At 48.6% G+C, this 25,955-nt stretch overlaps 5 protein-coding genes across 6 annotated transcripts; 3 read left to right on the top strand and 2 right to left on the bottom strand.

Annotated features, from left to right (window-relative positions):
• Positions 1 to 2,344: 2,344 nt before the first annotated feature.
• Positions 2,345 to 3,812, top strand: LOC141152958 (C-C chemokine receptor type 3-like). Its single transcript, XM_073637614.1, has one exon. The coding sequence runs from the start codon at positions 2,530 to 2,532 to the stop codon at positions 3,592 to 3,594; it is 1,065 nt and encodes a 354-aa protein (XP_073493715.1). The 5' UTR covers positions 2,345 to 2,529; the 3' UTR covers positions 3,595 to 3,812.
• Positions 3,813 to 6,729: 2,917 nt separating this feature from the next.
• Positions 6,730 to 9,139, bottom strand: EIF3F (eukaryotic translation initiation factor 3 subunit F). Its single transcript, XM_073639269.1, has 8 exons — positions 8,938 to 9,139; positions 8,729 to 8,799; positions 8,122 to 8,201; positions 7,908 to 8,045; positions 7,679 to 7,770; positions 7,422 to 7,558; positions 7,234 to 7,347; positions 6,730 to 7,146 (listed from the first exon to the last, which is right to left on the bottom strand). The coding sequence occupies exons 1-8, from the start codon at positions 9,125 to 9,127 to the stop codon at positions 7,069 to 7,071; spliced, it is 900 nt and encodes a 299-aa protein (XP_073495370.1). The 5' UTR covers positions 9,128 to 9,139; the 3' UTR covers positions 6,730 to 7,068.
• Positions 9,140 to 9,199: 60 nt separating this feature from the next.
• CFAP126 (cilia and flagella associated protein 126) lies at positions 9,200 to 12,280 on the top strand. The gene is made up of 5 exons (XM_073639272.1): positions 9,200 to 9,299; positions 11,351 to 11,413; positions 11,501 to 11,581; positions 11,710 to 11,886; positions 12,091 to 12,280. The coding sequence occupies exons 1-5, from the start codon at positions 9,273 to 9,275 to the stop codon at positions 12,169 to 12,171; spliced, it is 429 nt and encodes a 142-aa protein (XP_073495373.1). The 5' UTR covers positions 9,200 to 9,272; the 3' UTR covers positions 12,172 to 12,280.
• A 446-nt stretch (positions 12,281 to 12,726) lies between these two features.
• SDHC (succinate dehydrogenase complex subunit C) lies at positions 12,727 to 17,143 on the bottom strand. Of its 2 annotated transcripts, none has more exons than XM_073639270.1 (6): positions 17,041 to 17,143; positions 14,938 to 14,994; positions 14,709 to 14,810; positions 13,910 to 13,971; positions 13,636 to 13,799; positions 12,727 to 13,469 (listed from the first exon to the last, which is right to left on the bottom strand). In XM_073639270.1, exons 1-6 carry the CDS (start codon positions 17,058 to 17,060, stop codon positions 13,365 to 13,367), a joined length of 510 nt encoding a protein of 169 aa, XP_073495371.1. In that variant the 5' UTR covers positions 17,061 to 17,143; the 3' UTR covers positions 12,727 to 13,364. The 2 variants fall into 2 exon arrangements, with proteins under 2 accessions (XP_073495371.1, XP_073495372.1); XM_073639271.1 differs by having other exon boundaries at positions 16,941 to 17,080.
• Positions 17,144 to 20,113: 2,970 nt separating this feature from the next.
• MPZ (myelin protein zero) lies at positions 20,114 to 25,021 on the top strand. The gene is given in 6 exon segments (XM_073639273.1): positions 20,114 to 20,273; positions 20,984 to 21,150; positions 21,249 to 21,462; positions 21,539 to 21,674; positions 21,788 to 21,845; positions 22,637 to 25,021. Coding segments are annotated over 6 exon segments (927 nt in total). The 5' UTR covers positions 20,114 to 20,215; the 3' UTR covers positions 22,931 to 25,021.
• The last annotated feature ends 934 nt before the right edge of the window (positions 25,022 to 25,955 follow it).

Consider the following 25,955-nt stretch of genomic DNA (forward strand, 5'->3'; position numbering starts at 1 on the left):
CCTTGTATGTGGTATTATTCAGTCACTATGTGGTAGTAATATGTGATCTGGTCAAGATGTAACGGTATTTATCCCTTGTATGTGATATTATTGATCATTCTAAAAAATGTATGTGACACATTCCCTTACAGGAAAATAAATAAAAATATACCTAAAAAGAGTATTGGATATTTTAGGAAATGTTTAATAGGTTAGAGTAGAGTACGGCCCGGCCAGAAGAGTCTCCTTGTCGTGGTGATGGCTTAAAAAATCTTTTGCCGAAAACAGAAGCTGCTGGCTATGTTTGTGATCTGGTGATTGATGGGAACTGTTAATGTGTGATTGATGAGGACGTAGTGCAGAAGTGGAGTTTTTCCAAGAGTGGGCTGTGGGACTGTGGAAGGTTCGAGGGATGGAGGCGGAGCTGAGGTGGAGCCTGGGCGGAGTCTCAAGGGGAAAATGTTGCCAGTACGGGGCCCTGAAATTCCTGGTGACAGCCCTGACTGTATATACTGTATTGTTTTGTCCCATTTGTAAAATCTTTTGTATATTTTTTATAAGCAGTGCCTATCATTCTGGAATAAGTATAAAATATAATAGTTTTGTTCCTTTTGGTCTGTAAACCGCACCCTAAAGGCCATATGCTACCTGAAACCAGGTGTCCAATCGGCCTATAAACGACTGGTGGTGGCAGCTAAATCATCTTTCTTGGGTTATCATGGAGTTAGCAGTGACCGTATCAGGGTATATACTCCATGCGTTGGAATCGGAGGTGAATATACACCATACGCTCACTGTTAGTTTTCCAATAACCGGCCTAGTAGTGGGAATAGTATGCAGCCTCCTCCATTAATCGTTGGTCAATTGTGTAATTGTCCTAACGATAGGGGGCAGCAGAGGGCTGTTTGTGACAAAACAATAACAGCATGGTGGGTTCAGTACAACCTCCCTGGTTGTGATCTTAGACAATGAACAACGTCTTCTTCCTCAACCTGTTGCTCTCCAAATTGTTATTCACCCTGCCATCTCCCTTCTGGAGCTACAACCACCACAATCAGTGGATATTCGGAAGGACATTTTGCAAAATGTTGGCCTCCAGGTTCTACATTGATTTCTATAGCTCCATGTTTTTCTTGACCGTTCCTGCCCATTGATACCAGGTGACGAATGATACTTCTGAGGTGGGGCCCACCATCTATTCTGTTTTCGTGGTCAATTTTTGGACCAATAGCCACAGTGTATTCCTTAACCTAAAGTTTAAGATTATAAAGATGGTGACCGACTTCTTCACCCTCAATCTGTTGCTTTCCAACTTGTTATTCACCCTCCCACTGCCCTTCTGAAGTTACAACCACCACAATCAGTGGATATTCAGAAGGATATTTTGCTAAATCTGGCCTCCAGGTTCTACATTGGTTTCTACAGCTCCATTTGTTCTTGACCGTACATGTCCATTGATTACGAGAGATGAACGAACGACCTGTCTGAGAAAATTCTTTCAAAGACAGTCTTCCACAGACAATATCAGTCAGTGGTCGGTCGGCTAAAACGGTTGGTCGGTCAGCTTTATTTTTAGGTTTTATAAAGAAGACGACTGATGACTGGGGAGAGGACGGACGTTCTCTTACTTCCCTTTTGAGACACCGGCTTGTAGGAGGATCTCATCTCTTTGTTCCTTAAACCAGAACAGTTATGAAGAGCTTTGATTAAATTCCCACTCCTTTGGCTACGGCTGGTGAGGTGCAGAAGGGGCCACCTGCCTGGCAGAGTGCTGAATTTACAACAAATCAGATCTTGGGAAATCTGCTGATCCTACACATGCTTAATGTAGACAGAAGCCAATAGATAATAAAAAAAATCTGCATTTGCAAAGTGTGAAGGGAACGCTCATGCGCAAGTAACACTGGCCTTAAGAGCAGCCCTTTTTGGTACACCCTCCTGACTAGTAACCTTACAACCCCTAGTAAATGGTTGATTGAGGCTTTGTGCCACTGTAAGATGTGTGGGTAGGCAAAAAAAAGGCACAACCCCCAGTATGCCACCAATCATCCTGTATTGAAGACTGGATTTTCATAATCATCCTGTCTTAATTTTGATACTAAATGGGTCAATTTTGTGTGCTGCCGTAGGACGATCCTAAAAGTCCATGTACCCGGCCAATACATATGGCCAGGGGTTATGCCCCTGTATACTCAGTCTGAGCTCAGATCCCACACTTTCCTTCTCCCCTACTCCACTTTTAGTTCTTGTCTGCTCCATCTGCGGCCGAGGCTGTCAAGATTGCAAAATCTTTGTTTATGTGGAACTATTTTTGTGATTTTTCTTTGGGGGATGGAGAGGTTGGACGTTGCACAAACTGTAGCCGCTTTGCAATGTGTTTCCTGCAGTTCCAGAGTGATCAGCGATCTACACCTTACACCGCACATTGCGAAATTTCCATTGCTCATCATCATCACCCACCAACGTGGACTGGATGATTTAATTTCTTGGACTGTGTAGAGGCAGAAGACACGCTCTACTTCTTCAAGAGTCTTGTTGAGCTCAGCTACAATGTCACTCGGGGACGAGGGACAGATGGAGAACCCTCTGGAGACTACCACTTACATAACCATCACTTATGATGAAGAACTTGTGATCTTGTGCCAAAAACAGGACAGCCACAATTTTGGGGCTTTGGTGGTGCCTGCCTTCTTCTATGTGGTCTTCATAGTCAGTCTTGTAGGCAACGGCCTCATCTTATACCTTCTACTGAAGTACGAGAACATTAAGACGGTGACCAACTTCTTCATTCTCAACCTGGTGTTCTCCGACTTGTTGTTCACCCTCCCACTACCCTTCTGGGGTTACTACCACCGCCACCAGTGGATATTCGGGAGGACGTCTTGCAAGATGTTGGCCTCCATGTTCTACATTGGGTTTTACAGCTCCATCTTGTTCTTGACCATGATGACAGTGGATCGATACATGGCGGTTGTTCATGCCATCTATGCCACCAGGACCAGGAAGATGCTGTATGTCTATGTGGTCACTGGCTTGGTTTGGGTCATCAGCTTTTTCTCGGCCATCCCCAAGTTCATTCTGTATGGGACCAGAGAGAACGTGCTTAACAAAATGTTGGTGTGCGAGGAGACGGGCTTCATCATAGATAAGATCAATAAATGGAAGCTGGTGGGATTCTATCAGCAGGTCGTCATGTTCTTCCTGGTGCCGCTTTTCATCATCTTGTACTGTTACACACTGATCCTCATCAAGCTGAACTCTACGAAGATGCACAACAAGAACAGGGCCATCAAGCTGATCTTCCTTATCCTTCTGGCCTTCTTCATCTGCTGGACCCCCTATAACATCATCATTTTCATCAGGGTCAGGCAGATCTCCGGGAATATTGGGGAAGATGACTGCAGTGAAACCATTGACTACGCCTTTTTCATTTGCCGGAACATCGCCTACTTCCATTGCTGCATTAACCCTTTCTTCTACACATTTGTGGGAACCAAGTTCCGTAAACACCTGTCCCAGATGATGGGGAGGTGGGTCATGTGCGGGACCAGGTACCGGCAGTCCAGCCTCAGCAGCAGGACGAGCGAATACTCCCCGCAGACCATCTACGAGTGACGCCGACCCCGCAGATTGTCTGTCAGTACAAAGCTACACGTAGAGAAGGGCGGATGGGACAAGATGGACGGGGACACTTAAAGGGGCAGCTCAGTATTGTGGCTCCCAAGTCTTATGCATCACGAGTATAGATGTATCCAAGCAGAGAACACGTGTATCATTATTATTAATAGAGATTGTAATGTCTGTATCACATATCCCTCATCATCACTGGTCACATACTGAATAAAGCCAGTGAACAAAACTAAGACCATACTGTGTATCTAAGCCTGTAATGCGATACCACCTGCTGAGTCTTATATCTAATTCTATCATGTGTCATACTGTCTGCTGAGCCGTGTATCTAATCCTGTCCTGTGTTATACTGTCTGAGCCGTGTATCTAATCCTATCCTGTGTGATACTGTCTGCTGAGCCGTGTATCTAATCCTGTCCTGTGTTATACTGTCTGAGCCGTGTATCTAATCCTATCCTGTGTGATACTGTCTGCTGTGCCGTGTATCTAATCCTATCCCGTGATACTGTCTGCTGAGCTGTGTATCTAATCTTCTCCTGTATGTCTGCTGAGCCATGTATCTAATCCTGTCCTGTGCGATACTGTCTGCTGAGCTGTGTATCTAATCCTATCCTGTGTGATACTGTCTGCTGAGCCGTGTATCTAAGCCTATCCTGTGTGATACTGTCTGCTGAGCCGTGTATCTAATCCTGTCCTGTGTGATACTGTCTGCTGAGCCGTGTATCTAATCCTCTCCTGTGTGATACTGTCTGCTGAGCCGTATCTAATCCTCTCCTGTGTGATACTGTCTGCTGAGCCATGTATCTAATCCTATCCCGTGATCCTGTCTGCTGAGCCATGTATCTAATCCTATCCTGTGTGATCCTGTCTGCTGAGCTGTGTATCTAATCCTATCCTGTGTGATACTGTCTGCTGAGCCGTGTATCTAATCCCATCCTGTGTGATCCTGTCTGCTGAGCTGTGTATCTAATCCTCTCCTGTGTGATACTGTCTGCTGAGCCGTATCTAATCCTCTCCTGTGTGATACTGTCTGCTGAGCCATGTATCTAATCCTATCCTGTGATACTGTCTGCTGAGCTGTGTATCTAATCCTCTCCTGTGTGATACTGTCTGCTGAGCAGTGTATCTAATCCTGTCCTGTGTGATACTGTCTGCTGAGCTGTGTATCTAATCCTATCCTGTGTGATACTGTCTGCTGAGCAGTGTATCTAATCCTGTCATGTGTGATACTGTCTGCTGAGCTGTGTATCTAATCCTATCCTGTGTGATCCTGTCTGCTGAGCTGTGTATCTAATCCTATCCTGTGTGATACTGTCTGCTGAGCTGTGTATCTAATCCTATCCTGTGTGATACTGTCTGCTGAGCCGTGTATCTAATCCTGTCCTGTATGATACTGTCTGCTGAGCCGTGTATCTAACCCTATGTGATCCTGTCTGCTGAGCTGTGTATCTAATCCTGTCCTGTGTGATACTGTCTGCTGAGCTGTGTATCTAATCCTATCCTGTGTGATACTGTCTGCTGAGCAGTGTATCTAATCCTATCCTGTGTGATACTGTCTGCTGAGCCGTGTATCTAATCCTGTCCTGTGTGATACTGTCTGCTGAGCCGTGTATCTAATCCTATCCTGTGTGATCCTGTCTGCTGAGCTGTGTATCTAATCCTATCCTGTGTGATACTGTCTGCTGAGCCGTGTATCTAATCCTGTCCTGTGTGATACTGTCTGCTGAGCCGTGTATCTAATCCTGTCCTGTATGATACTGTCTGCTGAGCCGTGTATCTAATCCTATGTGATCCTGTCTGCTGAGCTGTGTATCTAATCCTATCCTGTGTGATACTGTCTGCTGAGCCGTATCTAATCCTCTCCTGTGTGATACTGTCTGCTGAGCCATGTATCTAATCCTCTCCTGTGTGATACTGTCTGCTGAGCCGTGTATCTAATCCTCTCCTGTGTGATACTGTCTGCTGAGCTGTGTATCTAAACCTATCCTGTGTGATACTGTCTGCTGAGCCGTGTATCTAATCCTCTCCTGTGTGATACTGTCTGCTGAGCCGTGTATCTAATCCTCTCCTGTGTGATACTGTCTGCTGAACAGTGTATTTAACTCTATCCTGTGTGATACTGTCTGCTGTGTATCTAATCCTCTCCTGTGTGATACTGTCTGCTGAGCTGTGTATCTAACCCTATCCTGTGTGGTACTGTCTGCTGAGCCGTGTATCTAATCCCATCCTGTGGGATACAGTCTACTGAGCCGTGTATCTAATCCTATCCTGTGTGATACGGTCGGCTGAGCTGTGTATCTAATCCCATCCTGTGGGATACAGTCTACTGAGCCGTGTATCTAATCCTATCCTGTGTGATACGGTCGGCTGAGCTGTGTATCTAATCCCATCCTATGATACGGACTGCTGAGCAGTGTATCTAATCCCATCCTGTGTGGTAACGCCACGTGGTGTGGGATTGCCATTACTAGGACCATCTGATGGGGGTCCTGATGTTGGGGCTTTTAGAGGCCGCCCCCACTGACGTTGACACAGAGCAGGACGTGAGGTTGTCAGTGCTCCATAAAGGAGACCTCTACCAATGGGGTCCGGGCCTCAGTCAGAGATCTCCCCATACAATATATCTACGGGCACCAATCAGCTGCTCGCTATTAGGATGCAGGTGGAGTTACAGGATGAGTACTGGCTGCTGATTGGCGGCACTACCCCAGCCCCTCCTGAGGACCCGTGGGATCAGAGATTGGTGGGTTCACAGGGACTGTTGTGGGAGAAGCCTCATCACCGTGCAGCTGCGCGTACAGGGAACTCGTCAGCAGGAAGGCAGCACCCAAAAAACGAGAAGCACTGATCCTGAATAAAAAATGTAAAGCACTTCTCGTATTTTTTTGGGTTCCCCCTCAGATGTATAATCATGAAAAGTGAAAAGCCACATGCATGCCAGTATGTGATCTCCCACCATAACGGCAGCAGAGTCCGCTCAGTGGGTCCCAACCGGCAATCCAGGGAGCTAACAGGAAGTCAGCCGAACTATGATTGCAGCTCTGGGAAGTAAAGCTAAGAAAACGCTGCATGTTTGGCGAGAAAAGACACCACTATGGCATCAGTACGACCACACACATCTCACTTCTGATACTTTATTACAATGCGTCCTCATCCTCCTTACAGAGGAACCAATAGACTGGAGATACTGAAACAAACCCTCAGCTGCGAGTATAAATTAAGCTGTGGCTGTAAATGTGTCCATTCACTGTCAGCAGAGAGAGGCCCACAGTGAGTGATAAAGCTTTATTCTCTATGAACAGCGAGGACTGACACCTGCAAGCAGCAACGCTGCTCCCCCTATAATTGTGGGGTCACTCACTGCAGCCCCTTGATCAGGACCCCACCAACAACAAAAAAAGGTGAAAAAAATGTCCCAACATCTGGATAATCCGGCCTCTAGGGGACAGTGTGGGGGGCTCACAGGTTCAGGAGCTTCTCGTTGAGAGCAATCTGCGACTGGGTGAGGTTGGCAAGATACGTGACCATCAGCAGATCCTGGAGGAGAGAGAAGAGGAAAGGTAAAGTAATGAGCACCCACGCTCACTACTGGCTGCAGCATGAGGGGTTAATAGCACTACTCACGTTGATGTTGCTGTTCAGCATGGCCTCAAAGTCTTCGGGGGTTATTTTCGGCACCTGGTTCACCAGGTCCATCAGGAAGCGGCCCACGTTGTTATCCGCAGAGACTTTACCCGACTGAAAGAGAAAGACGATGAATATAAAGAGCGAGGGGGCGGCAGAGACAGCGCCACCCGCAGGGGGCCACTCACCAGCACATCCTCTGCATACTGCAGCACGGTGCTCAGCGAGTCCTGCAGGCCCGTGGCAGCGGAGCCCACCTGCTGGAGGTCGCTGGTCAGACCAATGGAGCGGTTGGGGTTAAAGCAGGTCTTTGTGATAAGGTCAACTGCAAAAAAAAAAAAAAAAAGTCAGACCTGGCCGCACAACCGAGAATGGCCACAAGATGGCATCACAGCCCTATACACAAAGGATTGGACGAACACCCCCATCATCCGCAGCCACTCACTTCCTATCCTCTCCGTGTCATAGTGAATGAACTGCACGGTGAGCGGCGTGAACATGACACCCATCGTTTTACCAGGGACACCCATCGGAGTGCTGCAAGAGAAAGGGGAAAAAACGGGGTAATCACAGGCTATATCACCATGTGTCTGTCAGGAGGTGGAGGAGCGATGCTCTGCAGAGAGGACAGTGGTGTAATAGTCTGCAGCTAATATAACTATGTATGCAGGTACCTGATGTAGGCCTTGATGTTCATGCGCCCCCCCTCCAGGCTGGTGTCCACAGTCAGATGGATGGGGTTGGTGGCCTCACGGCTGTAATATTCGTGGATCAGGACGGAGTGTTCGGTGATATCGTTCCCGGTGGCGTACCTGCAGTACACAATACGGTCAGTGGGAGATGGAGGCAGTGCTAAGCGATCGTCCCTAGTAGACGCCTGTCACTCACCAGCCCAGGATCTGCTCCGCAGACGACACCTTCTTGTGAAGCTCATACATGTTCTTAGCGAACTCCATGTCCACCGCCACCTGGAAGACAGCGGGCGTCAGTACCCGAAACCAGGAGGCCCCCCCAGACGGCAGACACCTTCCCCCCTACCCCCCCAGATGGCGAGCCCCTTCACCCCCCCTACCCCTCTCTCTCCCCTCCCCAGACGGCAGGACCCCCCCACCCCCCTCCCCAGACGGCAGGCACCCCTCTCTCTCTCTCCCACCCCCCTCCCCAGACGGCAGGCACCCCTCTCTCTCTCCCACCCCCCTCCCCAGACGGCAGGCACCCCTCTCTCTCTCTCCCACCCTCCTCCCCAGACGGCGGGCACCCCTCCCCAGACGGCGGGCACCCCTCCCCAGACGGCGGGCACCCCTCCCCAGACGGCGGGCACCCCTCCCCAGACGGCGGGCACCTCTCTCTCCCACCCTCCTCCCCAGACGGCGGGCACCTCTCTCTCTCCCACCCTCCTCCCCCGACGGCGGGCACCCCTCCCCAGACGGCGGGCACCTCTCTCTCTCCCACCCTCCTCCCCCGACGGCGGGCACCTCTCCCCTCCCCCGGGTACCTCGTCCTCGGACTCGTTGTGCGGCACGGAGAAGCAGTTCGTCACCTCCACTGAGTGTTTATCCACAGAACCTGCAGGAAGAAACACAGATAATAATGTGCGGCCACACGGGGGCGCTGTCCTGATCCCCACCGTCAGTCACATCCCGCTGCACTGTAGGGTCCTGTACACCCGGTACCACATGTGTCACACACAGCAGCGCCTCTCACCCAGCAGGGTCCCGATCACCCGGGCCGCCCCCTCATTCCTGCGCTCGTAGCTGTCCACAATGGAGGCCAGGACCACGGGATGAACCTTCACCACCGGCCCGTGCAGAGAGCCCGGCGCCACAACCACCGCCGGAGCCGCCATCACTGCGGGAGAGAGCGAGAAGGGGGTGGGGCGGACACCACGGCTCATATCCACCGCTCATTGGCCGCAGAACATGCCGCGTCCTGATTGGCTGAGGTGATGATTACGCTTCATAGGTATCCATACCGTCCCGCCCCTTAGCGTAACAGTTGCTAGGAGACGGCGTTGTGCACAGACTGGAGAGAGGAGCATCATGGCGGCCGCCTACAGCGCCAACCAGGTACCGACCCTGACTCACAGCCAGAGGCGTACATAGAAAACATGGGGCCCATAGCGGAAGGTAGAATTACCCCCGGGCCCTTTTCCGTTTTTTGCTCCTCTTCTTCCCAGAGCCATAACTTTTTTATTTTTCCGTCAATATGGCCATGTGAGGGCTTGTTATTTGCGGGACAAGTTGTACTTTTGAAAAAGATCACTGATTGTACCCTATCATGTACTGGAAAACGGGAAAGAAATCCAAGTGCAGTGAAATTGCAAAAAAAAAGTGCTACTCTACACTGTTTTTTTTTTTTTTTTTACCACGTTCACTGAATGCTAAAACTGACCAGCCATTATTAGTCTCCAGGTCATTACGAGTTCGTAGACACCAAACATGTATAGGTTCTTTTTTTATTTTAGTGGAGGATAAAAACCAAAGTTTATAAAGAAAAAAAAAAAAAAATAGTCCCCATTTTACCATTGTGGGATAGATCCGATGTCTTTATCGCCCATTATTGCATTTATGACAATAAATGTTGCGTTTTGATCGTTTTTCTCGTTACGCCGTTTACTGATCAGATTATTTTTATATATTAATAGATCAGACGTTTCTGAACGCAGCGATCAAAAATATACATATTTGTTATTTTTTTTAGTGTTTTATTTTGAATAGGGCGAAAGTGGGGGCGATTTGAACTTTTATATTTTTTTAATATTTTGAAAAACTTTTTATTTTTTTTACACTTTTTAACTGCTTAAATAGTCTCCTTGGGAGACTAAAAGCTGCAATCATCTGATCACTTGTGCAACACATTGCTCATCTGTTATGAACGCCAACCGCTGGGTGGTGCTCTTAGCGGATCGGCTATGACAACTACAGAGGTTTTCTGCAGACCCCGGGTTGGGCGAGTCTTATGCTGAGCTTCCGGTGCGGCCATGTTGAATGCCGTTTTCAGAGATTGACAGCGGCGTTTAACATGTTAACAGCCGCGGTTGGATCGCGATTCCACCCGAGGCTGTTAAGAGTCACATGTGCCTGAAACTATGTGGGCTCAGTGCAGGAGCCTCATCAAAGGGGGAGACACAACATGTGCAGTATATATACAGCATATGTCGTGAAGGGATTAATATAGGTGAGGTCACAGCAGAGCAGATCTCACAACTCTGCAGCCCTGCAAAGTAATTTCCCTACTATTGAAGCCCCTAGATTCCACTTTCATTGCCCTCATAAAGTATGATGCCATCAAAAGTGCCCCCAACCACATTATGATACCCCCATGGTGAATTCCTCCACATGCACAGTATAATGACTCTACTGTACCCCTCATCAACTGCCCCAAGTATGGTGACCCCAACACGGTATGATCCCTCACCTGTGACCCATTCACAGCCCTCCATGCAGTATAATGGGCCTACGTATGGTATAACGGTCCTACACTGTATAATGGCCCGCACTAGCCCCCCACACAGTATGATGGACCCCAAACAAACCTTCACACTGTATAATTGCTTATATACAGAATAATGGGCCCCACATAGTCCTCCATCATACAGTATAATGGGCCCCACATAGTCCTCCATCATACAGTATAATGGGCCCCACATAGTCCTCCATCATACAGTATAATGGGCCCCACATAGTCCTCCATACAGTATAGTGGGCCCCAGATAAAAAATAAATACTCGCCTCTCCCCGTTCCTCCGATCTCTGCAATGCTTGTCACAGAGGGGGCGCTGTAGTGACGTCTTCACGCCCTGAGACGTCACAGTGTTCATACGCAGAGGAGGAATGATTGGAGAGGGAGCATCACCTGATGGCGTTTTCATCTGTATCAGCATACAGGGCCAGGATGCCAATACAGTTGAAAGTACATTTCCGCCAACCCCCCCCACACGAGCCGCCATTGGCGGTACGCCACTGCTCAGAACTGCTGAATAGTGGGGTCCATCACCCTAGGACTAAGGGGTAGAGAGCCAAGGAGGATTTGACACACAGTCACCCAGTTATAAGAGGACTATAGCCCCTCACTAGTTTACAGGCTGGTCATCAGTATCTCTTCCTTCTCGTTCCAGTATGATGGCGCCTTCTCCTCCACCCGCCTGCAGAACTGGAGCATCCCCTGCCCCCACCAGGAGGTAATGTCCATGTCTTGCCCCTTCTGGACGCCTTTATTTGGTCCGTGACCATTGTATACATACTCTCATCATCCTCGTCTGTTCCAGGCACCGGCTGCCCATGACGGCTTCACACAGTTCATCTCCAATGACAGAAGTCACCTGTTGTCGGGGGTCCCACGGTCAAAGGTGAGTTTTGGTCACCCCTCATACTATTACGTAGATCTTACAGGAGAGCTCCAGTGGCAGCTGTGGTTGGAGAAGACATGTATACTGTACTCATCTATATTCAGTCACCTCTCATCTCTATCTTTCAGATCAGTCCATGGGGGACCTTCATTGGCACCTGGGATATGCCCACCAAGATCCCCCCCGCTAAGGTGAGCCTCACCTCCCGCTCTGCGGATGCTTCCAGACGACTCACCGACTGGATCATGAGATCGGACGTCCTGGTCAGCGCCTGTAACGGACTGAGACCGGATGTCACTGGGAAGGTCTGTGTCCACCACGAAGGAACTGCTGGGACTTGTAGTCTCACATCAGCTGGAGAGCCCAGTAGTCTTTCTAGGGTCATACATAAAGTCTAGAGGGCTCTTGTATTAGATGGAGCAGATGCTGGCTCAGGTCTGTAAAGCTGACACTGCCCCTTTAAGACGTCTACGTGATTACTTTAGGAATTCTCTTTCCTGGACCAACAGGTTCCTCTCACAGAAGAAAAAGATCAAAATCTGCAGCAGCCGAGCCGATGTCTCATTCAGAAGAGCAGCCCCCAGAAATAGGAGCCGCAGCCCTGTGCCAGCCATGACGGAGGCCGAGGCAGTCGCCATGAGATGATGGAGGATGGGGCCGAGCTGTCACTGTAAATCCTCATTAAACTTGAGAACCGCCTGTCACGTCTCCTTATAATTTACATGTAATGTAAGAAGAGAGAGTGACCGCCCCCTTTCTACCGGACCCCCAGAAACCACGATACAGGGGACTGATTGGTAAAGTCTCATCACAGTGTGCGGACTGCAAACAGCGCCCTGTATCTCAGCTTCCCCAGGTACTAATCTAATGGATGCGTCCTCTGTACGTGACAACTCACTGCTTTACCAAATATTACTACCAGAGGGCGCTGCTCAGTGCGTGAAATGCCACCTTGTAGTCAGTCATGAGACGCCCCCCACCCCAGCACTGGGTTAATAATGGTCAGAACCACAGTCACTGTCCAGCACTAAGGGGGCTGCGCCACCCCCTCTACATTCTTCAGAGATATGCTCATTCCTGCGGACAATGCCCCGTGTGTCTGCAGGAGATCATGGGGGGGGTCCCGCAAGGAGGACGACAGGCACTTCTCTTACACAATATATTTTATTGAGATCAAAAGTAAAGAAAATTATCGCTCTCTCAACCTTCAGGCATAAAAATGGGGGTGAAGTGACACTCGCAAAGTGAGGAAACGTATTCCCTTCTATGTATTAGCCGTGCTTAAAAGGGAAGCTCCACTTTGGTCGCTTCTAGCTGTGAAGCTGAAAGTAGACAGCCAGGTCTCTACCAGACCAAATAATTCACTTTCCACAATGAGGAGTGTCCCCTTTAAACCCAGGACATGATAACTGTATTAAAAGGGGTAGAACCTGGTCTAATGATAAGCAGGACATAACTGATCCCTTTAAATACTGAAGATCTGTGTCGCCGCCCCTCGGTCTTACTTTTGCCCTTTCCTAGTTCCCCACGCAAATTGCAGAATTTTAATTCCCTTCCCACAATAAACCAGGACAATGGGGTCCCTTATGTGTCAGGGGGATGGGTGCGGACTCCGCTCATCCAGTATGGGCCGGCGGGTGGGTCAGAGAGACAATCCTGGGGTCAGAGAAAATTCCCTTTAATAGCCAATGGAGGGTCTGATGGCAGAGTGGACGATGGACATGGGGGCCATCGGAGAAGACCCTAGAAATCCCAATTAGAGGCGGTGAAGGATTCTTCCAGATCACAGGGAAGCAATGCCTGCCGCAGACAGGATTGTGAGCGCCAGTACGATGTAGCCAGTCTGGTACACCTCAGGGATCTTAAAGCCTTTGCCGAGGTCCCAGGCCTGCGGAAAAGAGGAGATGGTCACTGATCAGCTCTACTCCAGTTACATCCAAAGCTGCATTGTCATTGCCGCCCTCTGCTCTAGCGATGTTACTCTCCCAAGATGAGTAGATGCAGCTTTGGCTGTGACTAGAGCACGAAGCATCTAGGCCAATACCCGCACTCACCAGGTGGCGAATGCCGTTCAACGTGTGATACATGACGGGGAAAGCGATGGCGAACTTGGCAGAGTAGATGAGCGCTGGGCCGAGGCTCAGAGACTTGATGAGGTCCAGGTATGAGGCGTAATCTCCGGGGAGGACCAAGGCGGCCAGGCCGAACAGCGACACACCTGAGAATGAGAGGCCGATCATACAAGGCGGAGGGGCTTGTGGTGACCCCCTCTGTGCACATGGTGTAATACAGAACAAATATGGCCACCACCCAGTCTCTGGCACTCACCAGCGCTCAGGGCAATGCCCGTTCCTCTGTGCGTGATGGACATCATCATGGGCAAAGACCATCTGTGAGGAGAAAACAGCCGGCGGTCAGTAACCAGGAGACTCACGTCCTCAGCGCCAGTCACATCCAGAGCTGCACTCACAATTCTGCAGATTTCATCTCACTGCTGGCCCCCTGCAGTACAGTGTATATTACGGGGGATTTAGTCACATACTGTGCTGCACTTATTAATTACTGCCTTCCTGTCAGCCCTCAGGATCAGGGAGCACCGTACACACTACATCTCCCACTGTGCAATGCATCATGGGAGCTCCCATGTCCCAGGAAATTGCTCTTCATGCAGTTGTCGGACAGTGGACAGAACATGCATTATATACACGGCTGGGATTCGGGTGGGCTTTTAGTATACTCCGCTTTATTTTGGGGTCACGATGGGGAAAACACAAAATCTAGATCCAAAATTAGCCAAAGCTGTAGATATAAAGGGCGAGCGATGCCAGCGGCGGTGGGTGGGGGGCAGCGATGGCACATTCTCCGGTGGGGATGGTGTCAGGAATGCTGTGAGGGGGAGCCGCCGCCATCCTCACCCCTCGTCTCACATAGCAGGGTCATTCATAGGGCCGGTATGTGAGGCGGGGGAGGAACAATGCAGCCGCCGGCCCGGCACTTGCTGAAGGGACAACTTTCCCTGGCACAGGGCATGGTGATGCCCACCTAGTGCCACTGAGGAATGTCTGCTGCTGGGTCCTGGAGGAGCGGGCCGTGCAGGCGACCATATTGGATATTTCTAGTATCTTACTTATAGATAGAGATGTGGGGCGACAAGGGGCGGCTCAACCGGGTGTTCTTGTCCCAGAAGCGATCCATCTCCTGCTTGGCCGATGTCCCCATGGGAACAGCGCTGAAAAGAACGAGGACGACGTTAGCAGCGACAATGAAGATCACACACCAGGAGTGGAGGACCCCTCTAAATCAGCATCTTGGGGTTCTGTCACAGGACGGCGATCGTCCATAGCGGGGGCACTTACTTTCGGAGGCACAGGCCCGGGCGCAGCGGGGAGCTCAGGCATCGCCACGCGCTGTGTCTGATGGGGGAAGCAGAATTCCAGGTCACACAAGAAACAAAGCGGCTTAGGGGCATGAGGAAGGTGTCCACACCATAGTACAGACCAAAAGTTTGGACACACCTCATTTCAAGATTTTTCTGAATTTTCACGACTATGAAAATTGTACATTCACACTGAAGGCATCAAAACTATGAATTAACACATGTGGAATTATATACTTAACAAAAAAAGTGTGAAACAACTGAAAATATGTCTTATATTCTAGGTTCTTCATAGTAGCCACCTTTTGCTTTGATGACTGCTTTGCACACTCTTGGCATTCTCTTGATGAGCTTCAAGAGGTAGTCACCGGAAATGGTCTCCCAACAATCTTGAAGGAGTTCCCAGAGATGCTTAGCACTTGTTGGCCCTTTTGCCTTCACTCTGCGGTCCAGCTCACCCCAAACCATCTCGATTGGGTTCAGGTCTGGTGACTGTGGAGGCCAGGTCATCTGGCGTAGCATCCCATCACTCTCCTACTTGGTCATATAGCCCTTACACAGCCTGGAGGTGTGTTTGGGGTCATTGTCCTGTTGAAAAAATAAATGATGGTCCAACTAAACGCAAACAGGATGGAATAGCATGCTGCTGCAAGATGCTGTGGTAGCCATGCTGGTTCAGTATGCCTTCAATTTTGAATAAATCCCCAACAGTGTCACCAGCAAAGCCCCCCCACACCATCACACCTCCTCCTCCATGCTTCACGGTGGGAACCAGGCATGTAGAGTCCATCCGTTCACCTTTTCTGCGTCGCACAAAGACACGGTGGTTGGAACCAAAGATCTCAAATTTGGACTCATCAGACCAAAGCACAGATTTCCACTGGTCTAATGTCCATTCCTTGTGTTCTTTAGCCCAAACAAGTCTCTTCTGCTTGTTGCCTGTCCTTAGCAATGGTTTCCTAGCAGCTATTTTACCATGAAGGCCTGCTGCACAAAGTCTCCTCTTAACAGTTGTTGTAGAGATGTCTGCTGCTAGAACTCTGTCTGGCATTGACCTGGTCTCTAATCTGAGCTGCTGTTAACCTGCGATTTCTGAGGCTGGTGACTCGGATAAACTTATCCTCAGAAGCAGAGGTGACTCTTGGTCTTCCTTTCCTGGGGCGGTCCTCATGTGAGCCAGTTTCTTTGTAGCGCTTGATGGTTTTTGCAACTGCACTTGGGGACACTTTCCAAGTTTACCCAATTTTTTCAGACTGACTGACCTTCATTTCTTAAAGTAATGATGGCCACTCGTTTTTCTTTACTTAGCTGCTTTTTTCTTGCCATAATACAAATTCTAACAGTCTATTCAGTAGGACTATCAGCTGTGTATCCACCTGACTTCTGCTCAACACAACTGATGGTCCCAACCCCATTTATAAGGCAAGAAATCCCACTTATTAAACCTGACAGGGCACACCTGTGAAGTGAAAACCATTTCCGGTGACTACCTCTTGAAGCTCATCAAGAGAATGCCAAGAGTGTGCAAAGCAGTCATCAAAGCAAAAGGTGGCTACTTTGAAGAACCTAGAATATAAGACATATTTTCAGTTGTTTCACACTTTTTTGTTAAGTATATAATTCCACATGTGTTAATTCATAGTTTTGATGCCTTCAGTGTGAATGTACAATTTTCATAGTCATGAAAATACAGAAAAATCTTTAAATGAGAAGGTGTGTCCAAACTTTTGGTCTGTACTGTATGTATGTGAGCGGTGCCGTCCACTCCCCGGGGGGCTCCTCTATATATATATATGTATGAGCGGTGCCCTCCACACCTCCATGTGGGAGGACAATGGCGGAGAACCCCTGTAAGTGTCTTGTGTCCCCTCCCACACACAACGTTAGTCTAATAATAGGTGGACACTACACCCCAAGATACCACACGGGTGACCCTTAACACCGTCACCTTTACCCCTCCCCCTCCAGGTGACTCCTCCTCACCACAGGTGTTCCGTTATCTCCGCGCACTGCGCCCACCCCACAGTACCGAACCCCGGTCCGCAGAGCCGGCTCCACCCCCGATATCCCCGACTAAAGTCACCTCAATAACAGAGCCGCCATCTTCACCCAGTGACGTTACCGCCCCGGACACGCGCGCATTAGTGTCGTCAGCCGTGTTGTCATTGGCCGAATCCAGAGGAAGGCGTGGTTATAGACTGGGGGGCGGATCTACGGGAGAAGGGAGTCATGTGACTGTAAGTCTGTAACCATGGCAACCACTGGCACCAAACGGAATGTCAGCAGAACAGTATCACACATGATGGATTAGATACACCAGGACAGTATCACACATGATGGATTAGATATACCAGGGCAGTATCACACATGGTGGATTAGATATACCAGGGCAGTATCATACATGGTGGATTAGATATACCAGGACAGTATCACACATGGTGGATTAGATATACCAGGACAGTATCACACATGATGGATTAGATATACCAGGGCAGTATCACACATGGTGGATTAGATACACCAGGGCAGTATCACACATGGTGGATTAGATACACCAGGGCAGTATCACACATGGTGGATTAGATACACCAGGACAGTATCACACATGATGGATTAGATACACCAGGGCAGTATCACACATGGTGGATTAGATACACCAGGACAGTATCACACATGATGGATTAGATACACCAGGACAGTATCACACATGATGGATTAGATACACCAGGACAGTATCACACATGATGGATTAGGTACACCAGGGCAGTATCACACATGGTGGATTAGATATACCAGGACAGTATCACACATGATGGATTAGATATACCAGGACAGTATCACACATGATGGATTAGATACACCAGGACAGTATCACACATGATGGATTAGATACACCAGGGCAGTATCATACATGGTGGATTAGATATACCAGGACAGTATCACACATGATGGATTAGATACACCAGGGCAGTATCATACATGGTGGATTAGATACACCAGGACAGTATCACACATGATGGATTAGATACACCAGGACAGTATCACACATGATGGATTAGATACACCAGGGCAGTATCATACATGGTGGATTAGATATACCAGGACAGTATCACACATGATGGATTAGATACACCAGGGCAGTATCATACATGGTGGATTAGATACACCAGGACAGTATCACACATGGTGGATTAGATACACCAGGGCAGTATCACACATGATGGATTAGGTACACCAGGGCAGTATCACACATGGTGGATTAGATATACCAGGACAGTATCACACATGATGGATTAGATACACCAGGACAGTATCACACATGATGGATTAGATACACCAGGACAGTATCACACATGATGGATTAGATATACCAGGGCAGTATCATACATGGTGGATTAGATACACCAGGACAGTATCACACATGATGGATTAGATACACCAGGGCAGTATCATACATGGTGGATTAGATACACCAGGACAGTATCACACATGATGGATTAGATACACCAGGACAGTATCACACATGATGGATTAGATACACCAGGGCAGTATCACACATGGTGGATTAGATATACCAGGGCAGTATCACACATGGTGGATTAGATATACCAGGACAGTATCACACATGATGGATTAGATACACCAGGGCAGTATCACACATGGTGGATTAGATACACCAGGACAGTATCACACATGATGGATTAGATACACCAGGACAGTATCACACATGATGGATTAGATATACCAGGACAGTATCACACATGATGGATTAGATACACCAGGACAGTATCACACATGGTGGATTAGATATACCAGGACAGTATCACACATGATGGATTAGATACACCAGGGCAGTATCACACATGGTGGATTAGATACACCAGGGCAGTATCACACATGATGGATTAGATACACCAGGACAGTATCACACATGATGGATTAGATATACCAGGGCAGTATCACACATGGTGGATTAGATATACCAGGACAGTATCACACATGATGGATTAGATACACCAGGGCAGTATCACACATGGTGGATTAGATACACCAGGGCAGTATCACACATGATGGATTAGATATACCAGGACAGTATCACACATGATGGATTAGATATACCAGGACAGTATCACACATGATGGATTAGATACACCAGGACAGTATCACACATGATGGATTAGATACACCAGGACAGTATCACACATGATGGATTAGATATACCAGGACAGTATCACACATGATGGATTAGATACACCAGGACAGTATCACACATGATGGATTAGATACACCAGGGCAGTATCACACATGGTGGATTAGATATACCAGGGCAGTATCACACATGGTGGATTAGATATACCAGGACAGTATCACACATGATGGATTAGATACACCAGGGCAGTATCACACATGGTGGATTAGATACACCAGGACAGTATCACACATGATGGATTAGATACACCAGGACAGTATCACACATGATGGATTAGATACACCAGGACAGTATCACACATGATGGATTAGATATACCAGGACAGTATCACACATGATGGATTAGATACACCAGGGCAGTATCACACATGGTGGATTAGATACACCAGGGCAGTATCACACATGATGGATTAGATACACCAGGACAGTATCACACATGATGGATTAGATACACCAGGACAGTATCACACATGATGGATTAGATACACCAGGACAGTATCACACATGATGGATTAGATACACCAGAGCAGTATCACACATGGTGGATTAGATATACCAGGACAGTATCACACATGATGGATTAGATACACCAGGGCAGTATCACACATGGTGGATTAGATACACCAGGGCAGTATCACACATGATGGATTAGATACACCAGGGCAGTATCACACATGGTGGATTAGATACACCAGGGCAGTATCACACAAGATGGATTAGATACACCAGGTTAGTATCACACATGATGGATTAGATACACCAGGGCAGTATCACATGATGGATTAGATACACATGGTAGGATGAGATACAGTCTTTATATCCCTGGTGGTCTCTTTGCCCCATGCTGCCCCCTGGTGCCTGGTCTCATTGTCTCCATTGTTCGCTCCTCTTCCCCCTCCTGTGATTGGTCGTCTGTGGGGGAGATGATTTCCCTTCCTCCCCTTTGGGGTTTTTAAGGCCGGATCCCGCTCTCCCTCCCGGACTCCACAGCCGCCGGGATCTGAGGGTTTCTGGGCTTCTCCTATGACTCTCCCACTACTGGACGACCAATGGAATCGCTGACCTCCTCCTGCTGCCTGCTGGGCCTTGTAGTGCTCTCCGCTCTGAGTAAGTCCTCGCTTCTAGTCACATAACTAAAAGTGTTCTGGCGTCTGCAGTGATACATATCCATAGTGGGACTGTTGAACGCGGCGGCCGCCATGTTTGGACAGATACAATCGTCCGCGGTCACAGCGGCGTATTTATGGGGAGATGTTTTGTGTCCTTTATATTGTATCCGGGAGGTGTATATTATATTATATAGGTGTATAGAAAGCTAGTGATGTCTGGAAACCATCAGCAGGTAGGCGACTGCTCCTGACAGATTCTCACATGGTTTTGTATTGTACGTATTGTCTGGGTCATTATCAAATCTGCACATTGGGGGGTTTGTGAGGTTCTGGGGGTACAGCGAATGGGATTGGTGCAGTTCCCACCACTAAGACCATCCACAGTAGGACAGAGCAGCTTGCCTGCTTGCTGAGGGTCTCCTTTTGGTCTAGTAATGCCTGTGTACGCAGTCACTTTAAGACTTGGGGAAAGTACAAAGAATATTTACAAATAGAATTCTGTTCTTTGTTTTGTTGATTGTTTACAAAAATATGAAAATTTGTAGCAAATTTGTGTTTTTTTCTCGGAAACTAAATTGTGATTAAAAAAAGTTAATATTTTACGTCAGATCGAAGCTTGTGGAAATTTAGCCCTGTGTTTGCTTTCCCTGAAGGCTGCTCCCCCCGCCGAGTCTATGATACCTGTGTGACATTGTCTTTGCCCCGCAGCGCTCCCCCCGGCCCTGGCCATTGAGGTTTACACAGCCCGCGAGATACACGGCACGGTCGGCTCGCAGGTCCACCTGTCCTGCACTTTCTGGTCCAGTGAATGGATCTCAGACGACATCTCCGTCACCTGGCACTACCAGCCTGACAACAGCAGAAGCACGTACTCGGTAAGACTGGCTGATAACAGGGAACAGCAGCCTGTATTCAGCGTCAGAGTGCTGTCCCTTTAAATCCAACATGGAGACCTGGTCTTTGTCTCCGGCAGATATTTCACTACTCCAAGGGACAGGCGCACATAGACGACACAGGCATCTTCAAGGATCGTATCGAGTGGGTGGGCTACCCCCGGAGCAAGGACGGCTCCATCGTGGTCCACAACCTGGAATATGGCGACAACGGGACCTTCACCTGCGACGTGAAGAACCCGCCGGACGTGGTGGGGAAGTCGTCCTTTGTGCACCTGCTGGTCTATGACAAAGGTGAGGAGCCGGCCCTAGCCCCGAGGTGCGGGCACAGGTGGGCTCACACGGCACTAACACTACCATCCTCCCCCAGGCCCCGTCCGCGCTGGCATGGTGCTCGGCATCATTATCGGAGCCGCCCTGGGGCTGGTGATCATCGTGGCGCTCCTGGCATACCTCATACGTTACTGCTGGCTGCGGAGGCAGATCCGGGTGCAGCGCCAGCTCAGGTGGGTGCGGGTGGGCACCAGGGGCACTGAGTGAGGGCCAGGTGGGCACCAGGGGGCGCTGTCACCTCTCTATCCATCTCCCCTCACTGACGACTGCCATCTTCTCTTTACAGCGCCCTAGAAAGAGGAAAACTTCACAAATTAACCAGAGGCTCAAAAGGCGGCAGACAGGTGAGCGGGGGGCCAGCGGTGCCCCAGTGTCAGGCGTGATGCCCCGTATACTCCAGTCTCATCCAAAGCTGCAAGTCCTGTATGCTAGATGCATCTATCTATATGTTGTGTCTCATACTCCGGTCACACCTAGAGCTGCACTATATCTAATACACCAGTCACACCCAAAGCTGCACTATATCTAATACTCAAGTCACACCCAGAGCTGCAACACATCCATATACATATCATATGCAATATTCCAGTCACATCCAGAGCGGCATTATATCTATCACTCCAATCACACCCAGAGCTGCCTTATATCTAATACTCCAGTCAAACTCAGAGCTGTACTATATATGACTCCAGTCACATCCATAGCTGCATTACTATCTTATACTCCAGTCACATCCATAGCTGCATTATTATCTTATACTCCAGTCACATCCAGAGCTGCATTATATCTAATACTCCAGTCACGTCCAGAGCTGCAGAATGACCTATACTCCAGTCACACCCAGAGCTGCACTATATGTAATATTCCAGTGACATCCAGAGCAGCAGCATGTCCTATACTTCAGTCACACCCAGAGCTGTATTATATCTAATTCTCCAGTCACATTTAGAGCTGCATTTTGTCTTATACTCCAGCTTGTAGTGTGATGTAGTGTATTACAGACATTGAACCAGCAGGTGGCAGTAGAGAGCTGTGAGACCTGCACACTGAGGCCTAATAGCTGATATGTGAGTGCAGCTTTGGATGTGACTGGAGTACAATGCACTATTTAACCCTTTTTTCCTTGATTTTCCAGACGCCGCTTCTCTCCATGCTCGACCAAACCAGGAGCTTCAAATCCAGCGACAAGAAACCTAAAGGGCTGGGCGACTCCCGCAAGAAATAGCAATTAGCAGGCAGGGAAGGTACACATAAGGCAGATACGGAGTCCCCCCGCAGCTCCAAGGTGATCTATACCATCGAGATGGAGCTGCGGGGGGACGAGGACGGGGACCAGCCCCGCCGAGCCGCGGTAAAGTCTCCCAGTAAGAACAGCCTCAAAAACGCCCTCAAGAATTTAATCAAAAGTGACTCAGAGAAACACCCTTAATCTAGCGGAGGCCGGTGGGGACCTGGGCGAGAAGGTGTACCCCGGGGTCACACCCCCAATCCTTCTCCCGGGTCCCCGCCGGTCTCCTGCCGCGGCTAATGCCTTATAATAACCTGTATGTGTGATCCGTATCGTACCTTTCCCTGCGGGAAACTAGCAAGAGCTTTCTGAGAAACCAAGAATCAAAGTAGGACTCCTCCAGACCAGCGGGGGCGCCGTCTATCACCCTAGGGGTGGCTGCAATGCGATGCAATGCAATCTCTACCCAACCAGGGCACCCTGGAGGATGGGCCAGCCATAATAATCATGGTAATCACCCAGATCTGGGATTTTTGGCTCCTCGTGGGAGGGGCCTGAGATCTCCGCCAATCAAGTATCACTTTATGATGATGTCTGATCTGACCGCGATCTCCAGCCACCTGCTGTGCCCTTTTGGCTCGTGTACAAGTATCGCCCTCTCTGCCTCTCTCCAGGGCGATATTTCTACAGCTTTAACCCCTTCGTGGCCAACCAGGGGTTGTTAAAGCTTTAATGGCTTCTGTTAACCCCTAAGATGCTGCACAGACCAACTGCAGTGTCAACTGGGGTTCAATAGAAGGTGTTAATAACCGGTACCATAAATCCCAGAATATAGGCCCTGATGTGTCTAAAGTGATAATAGGGTGATAACACCATACGCACTAAATTAAATACCGTAAGTCTCCAAATGTAAGAGCAGCATCACTTCTCAACCCCCAGAAAGCGCCAATACTTACCGTATATATTAGAATAGAAAGCCCAGCATGAGACTCTAATTCCAAGACTTTAGTCTAGGCCAGGATACCTAGCTCTAACTTTATATCCCATAAATCCTAGAATATAAAGCCTTCCCAATACCGTGAATGACAGAATAAATCGCCAGAATCACTCTGAGAGCCTCCGATTGGGTGCTCATATCTAGCCACACCCTGTTAATGTAAATAATAGAATATAGGGGCAGTATGGTTCATCACACTCCAATGAATACCTGTTACCATAAGTACTAAAATATAGAACCACTACGCTTTATACCCGACAGTGAAATACTGTACCGTAAATATCAGAATATAGGGCCACTATGCTTTAATACACCCCAGTATACTTGACAGTGTAACACTTATACTGTAAATATCAGAATATAGGGCCACTATGCTCTATTATACTGCAGTCTACCTGACAGTGTAATACGTATACTGTAAATATCAGAATATAGGGCCACTATGCTTTAATACACCCCAGTATACCTGACAGTGTAATACATATACCGTAAATATCAGAATATAGGGCCACTATGCTTTATAATACTCCAGCATACCTGACAGTGTAATACGTATACCGTATGTATCAGAATATAGGGCCACTATCCTTTATAATACTCCAGCATACCTGACAGTGTAATGCGTATACTGTATGTATCAGAATATAGGGCCACAATGCTTTATTATACTCCAGTCTACCTGACAGTGTAATACATATACCGTAAATATCAGAATATAAGCCCATCATGTTTTTCTTTACACCCCAGTGTAATATCAGACTATCCGCCCAGCATTGCTCATTAGTCCCTCTATCCCGATTCCTCCGGCCTTCTTGAGTTCCCTGCAGGTCTCCGTGTAGCGTTACTATCAGGATATTCTCGTCTCGTCCTCATCGTTCATGGTGCTGTGCTGGAAACTGATCCAGAATGACGTTTCCTATTTCCATATTTTGGTGAAATCATCGTTTCTATGTTCGGCCCCTCGTGACTGAGAATTAACTGGATTTACATTGTTATTTTTTACAACTTTTTTTCTGAATTTTCTGCATTGTTGATGTGTAATGATAAAAGCCTATTCACAGCGGACAGACCAGACTTGACGATCACCGAGGTCACTGGGGTCTCCGGCAGCAGCAAAGCATCCTGGGACTTCCAATATGGCTGCACTGCAAACTCTGTGGTGTCGCCAACAATTCTCCCCAATCCGAACCATCCTTAGCCACGTCCGATGTATGTGTATATGTATGTAAATATGTGACCCCCTGTACAAACCACCGACATCAGGACCATTAATAAACTCACACCCCGAAAATCAACTCGTCTCCTCGCTTCATTATTATCCAGCAGACCACCGCTCTTCTGATTCAACCTGCAGAGTATTATACCACTACAAGATATTGTGTGGCGCCCAGCTGCGCTTGGTACCACAGATCCTGGAAGGGTGCATGAACGGATTCCTCCACAAGAGGCCCCCCACAGCATACACACACCTCCACCTTCCATCTCAGACCACCAGAGGGAGCCCGTTAGGGATATAAATAGGGAAGGTGGAGCTAGGCAGTTGAGTCTAGTCTGGAGTCGACGGAGAGTCAAGTCTGTTGAGAGAGTTCCTGCAGTAGTTAAGCCTGAGACAGGTCAGCCTGCAGTGGAGCCCAGTCCAGACTCAGTCGTAGCTCAGCATAGTGAGCTTAAGGTGTGCCGACGCGTTGAAGCGCGGCAAGCTGCCGCTAGTGTGTATAGCCTAGTGAGGGCCCTGAGTAGGCCGAAGGCTAGAAGAGTGAGTAGCATTGGGGGCAGAGGAGCTTAACCAGCTCACCCCAGAAAACATATACTGGACACCGGGTTCGCGTCTACAGGGTCGTATACCCCCCTGTAGAGACAACCGGAGACCCCTGGAAGACTTCAAGTCCCAGAAACACCAGAGAGCTGATACGTAACAGAGCCAGGAGTCACACAGGCCCCGTAAGCTGGGAGCGCGTACTCCAAGAGAAGGCCCTACCACAAAGTCAGCCGGTGCAGAACAGAAACCTAGTTAGGCCTAGCTTCAGGCAGGTCAAAAAATTACTACACAAAGGCAAGAGACAGGAGGCCCTATACCCGCTCACTGGGGAGGATCCTGATATGCACCCTTCACCCTACAGTGCTCCGGAGTGTGCCTGAACTTCCATCAGTAAAAGATACTGAAGTGACTATCGTGTTTGTCCCTGTTCTTGCTCCGACCCGGCTGGGTCATATCTGTCCAGCATCCTT

This window comes from Phyllobates terribilis, unplaced genomic scaffold, assembly GCF_046119375.1.
Source record: "Phyllobates terribilis strain yellow unplaced genomic scaffold, ASM4611937v1 Scaffold_7__3_contigs__length_470593459, whole genome shotgun sequence".
Classification (NCBI taxonomy): domain Eukaryota; kingdom Metazoa; phylum Chordata; class Amphibia; order Anura; family Dendrobatidae; genus Phyllobates; species Phyllobates terribilis.

Bases quoted from the DNA above. Each gene is read 5' to 3' on its own strand.
- LOC141152958 (XM_073637614.1), top strand. From the start codon at position 2,530: ATGTCACTCGGGGACGAGGGACAGATGGAGAACCCTCTGGAGACTACC.
- EIF3F (XM_073639269.1), bottom strand. From the start codon at position 9,127: ATGAGCCGTGGTGTCCGCCCCACCCCCTTCTCGCTCTCTCCCGCAGTG. The intron at 8,046-8,121 runs GTGAGTGACAGG...TGTGTACTGCAG, and splicing joins GCGGAGCAGATCCTGGGCTG to GTACGCCACCGGGAACGATA. The intron at 7,147-7,233 runs GTGAGTAGTGCT...TCTCTCCTCCAG, and splicing joins TGCTGAACAGCAACATCAAC to GATCTGCTGATGGTCACGTA.
- CFAP126 (XM_073639272.1), top strand. From the start codon at position 9,273: ATGGCGGCCGCCTACAGCGCCAACCAG. The intron at 11,414-11,500 runs GTAATGTCCATG...CGTCTGTTCCAG, and splicing joins TCCCCTGCCCCCACCAGGAG to GCACCGGCTGCCCATGACGG. The intron at 11,887-12,090 runs GTCTGTGTCCAC...CTGGACCAACAG, and splicing joins GACCGGATGTCACTGGGAAG to GTTCCTCTCACAGAAGAAAA.
- SDHC (XM_073639270.1), bottom strand. From the start codon at position 17,060: ATGGCGGCTCTGTTATTGAG. The intron at 14,811-14,937 runs GTAAGTGCCCCC...CGTTCTTTTCAG, and splicing joins CCGGGCCTGTGCCTCCGAAA to CGCTGTTCCCATGGGGACAT. The intron at 13,972-14,708 runs GTAAGATACTAG...TTCTCCTCACAG, and splicing joins CCCCACATCTCTATCTATAA to ATGGTCTTTGCCCATGATGA.